This window comes from Mesitornis unicolor, unplaced genomic scaffold, assembly GCF_000695765.1.
Source record: "Mesitornis unicolor isolate BGI_N332 unplaced genomic scaffold, ASM69576v1 scaffold40844, whole genome shotgun sequence".
Classification (NCBI taxonomy): Eukaryota; Metazoa; Chordata; class Aves; order Mesitornithiformes; family Mesitornithidae; genus Mesitornis; species Mesitornis unicolor.
In genome coordinates, this window is record NW_010180213.1 from 42,437 (window position 1) to 45,168 (window position 2,732).

The following is a 2,732-nucleotide window of genomic DNA, read 5'->3' on the forward strand; positions in this document are numbered from 1 at the left end:
AAATAGTGATTACTTATATAAAGTCATCAGAACGGTGCCATGGTATAAAGACCTTCATATGTCGCCTTGGTAATAAATTAGCTTTTCAGACTTTCCTGTCACTTTGAATGGCACCATTTTAAGTTGCATTGGGTACATAAAAATGAAGTGGAGAAAAACTCAATTTTTAAAGTCCTGCTCAAGGTCACTTGGTGGATATCCACTGTATTTCCATCCATACTGATTTTCCAGTTGTTAATGAAAGAATTAGGGCAGCTGGTCTGAAATTCCACACGAACAGTCAGTGTGAGCTATCATCGATTACAGTTACAGTCAGAGGTGTGAGTTCATCTCACACAGACCTTCCCATGCTGACCTGAAATAAGCTACCCAGACACCGGTAACAACCTGGTGTGGTAGTACAGACTACAATCACCACAGAGAGACTGGACCCGAAACCCCCATGGCTGTAACTAGACCACTCCTTGGGTAGGTCTACACAAACCGTGCTTTTATCTTCAGCCTGCACCACAGATGTATCCCTGTTTCCACCAACTTCAGCACAGCTGTGACTATTTTATCCTTGGTCAGCAAACAAGGGTCCTACTCTTATTGCAACTCTAGCTGGGAGAATACCCAGCAGTCAAGAGCAGGCAAGGAGTTGTCCTGTGTTGGTGACTACCAAAGGCTGCAGACAAAAGTCTTCCTGAGGTACAGCAGGATCCAGAAGGTATTGACACCCTTCTCTCATTGCTGTTTCACCTGCCAATATGTACAGGCAGTGTCAACCTGATCGTTTAACTCAATATAAATTAAGTAGCACTCAAAATACTCCAGCAAACTGATGAAACTAGGACAGTGACTTAACATACAGTATTGACATAGCAGCCTGGAGCCTGAGTATGCAGGAAGGCCAAGGGAGTGCTCCATCTAAATGTAAAATACAGATAAAGCTTCTCAACACGCTACAAAGACACCGCCTGATCATATCTATTACCTGATTTGAACCACTTCGAAATGTAATTTTAAAAGAAAAGAAAAAAACCCTAAAGAACCCGCACACAAACCCCCTTGTCCCACCAAATAAGAAGTGAAAAAATTGAGACTACATTCCTCATGCCAACTGCACTTAACAGTTAAATGATTTAAAAACTTCACAAATCACTGACAGTTTTTTTCTCATTGAATAACGCAGAAAATACATTAGGCTTACAGTACCTAAAGGAAATGCATATTTTATTCCAGAATACTTAAAGAGAATTGTACCAGCAATTTACTTCTTTGAAATGAAATTATTTTCATCATACATCAAACATAATTCTGCATATTTTAGCACACTACCCAAGAAAAGTTGGTTAGTACAAAGGTGCTGTTTTTGTTGGTGTCGCTGCCTTTCCTTCAGCCCCATGTAGCTGGTGTTCTAGGCATTGGCTCTGAAATGCTGGAAAGAGAAAAGTATAACTGCAGAAATTCAGTTACTAACAGTGAAATCTGCTGCTTAGTGTAAAGAGGGAACAACAAATGTTCTGCTTATTTTTCAGAGCTATGCCTTCTCCAGTGAGAGGCTTAGGGTATATTTGAAAAGTATTTATATTGGGAAAGAATTACTGGGACAACTATGAAAAACCCCAGAGCAAATAAAGGATTTGGTGTATTAGAGACCATAATTAACATACATGTTTGTATGGCTTTGAATACTGGAATTCAATTTGTTTTTGTTAGCAAGGGATTTAGGCAGTCGATGAAGCTAGGTTTCATATTTACTTCCTCACCAAAGCAGCCTTCAGGAGCCAGTAACGAAGAACCCAAATACCATTTCAGACCCTCAAAACTTACTTTAGGAGCCAGTCGATGATCTTCTTCTTTGTTCTGAGGTGTGGCAGAGTGTATTTCTCCTCTCCATCCTTAAAATACTTCAAGGTAGGAAACCCTGAGATGTGGTATCTTTCTGCCAACGCCTTGTTGACGGTAGCGTCGACAGCTGCAAGGACACCTGGACTCTAAAACAGAGGCCACTGACTGTAAATCCCAGCAACACACACAGGCCCCTTTGGCAGGGAACAGCGGGCTTGGGGGCAATCAGCACAGACACAAAGAAAGACACAAGGGACTGATGCAAAACCAGGAAGGGAAATCTTATGAACTAAATGTAACCAGCAATACCATTTCTGAGAGGATGCCCTGTATACAATTCACTTTATACTGCTTGAAAGCTTTTGCCAGGAATGGCATTTCCTCCCACAAATCCCAATTTCTCCCAGAAGAAATGAACATGGTTAAAGAAAAGTTTACTTCAAGGCAAATTCATCTTTCGCTAACTTACGGCATCTTTACATGGACCACATTTAGAGTTACAGGAAAACAGACACTTGTAGAATGAGATTCATCTGATCTTTGTTTTTCTCATCTCCTCCTTCTTCTCCAACAACTACAAAGGGACTCTGGATGTGTCTACTGAAAATGCTTAAAGTATGGGGGAGAATAATTCTACTTCTCCTCTTGCATGGTGTACACAGCATGAGACTGAATCAATAAACACTGATACTTATATTACTGGATCTCTCTTCTCCAGCCATGCTGATGGAGCACTTACGATGAAGCTAATGGAGTAACACAACCGTAAAACCAGGGTATTCGAAAGAGGGATCAACCCCCTTTGTTTTTTTCTAAAATCTAATTCATAAACAAAAGCTTATGTTTCTCCACATTCGATGCCTTTAAGTAAGGGGGGGGGGGGGAGCGACTTTTTTGTT

At 40.8% G+C, this 2,732-nt stretch overlaps 1 protein-coding gene across 1 annotated transcript in view; it reads right to left on the reverse strand.

The window, feature by feature from the left end:
- The window catches only part of PDIA5 (protein disulfide isomerase family A, member 5), a gene marked incomplete at its 5' end in the record, with an annotated part of 88,081 nt that overhangs the window by 29,225 nt on the left and 56,124 nt on the right, over positions 1 to 2,732 (reverse strand). The window contains one exon of the mRNA XM_010183035.1: positions 1,816 to 1,979. Coding sequence (XP_010181337.1) covers positions 1,816 to 1,979 — 164 coding nt within the window. The remainder of the gene's footprint in view (positions 1 to 1,815; positions 1,980 to 2,732) is intronic.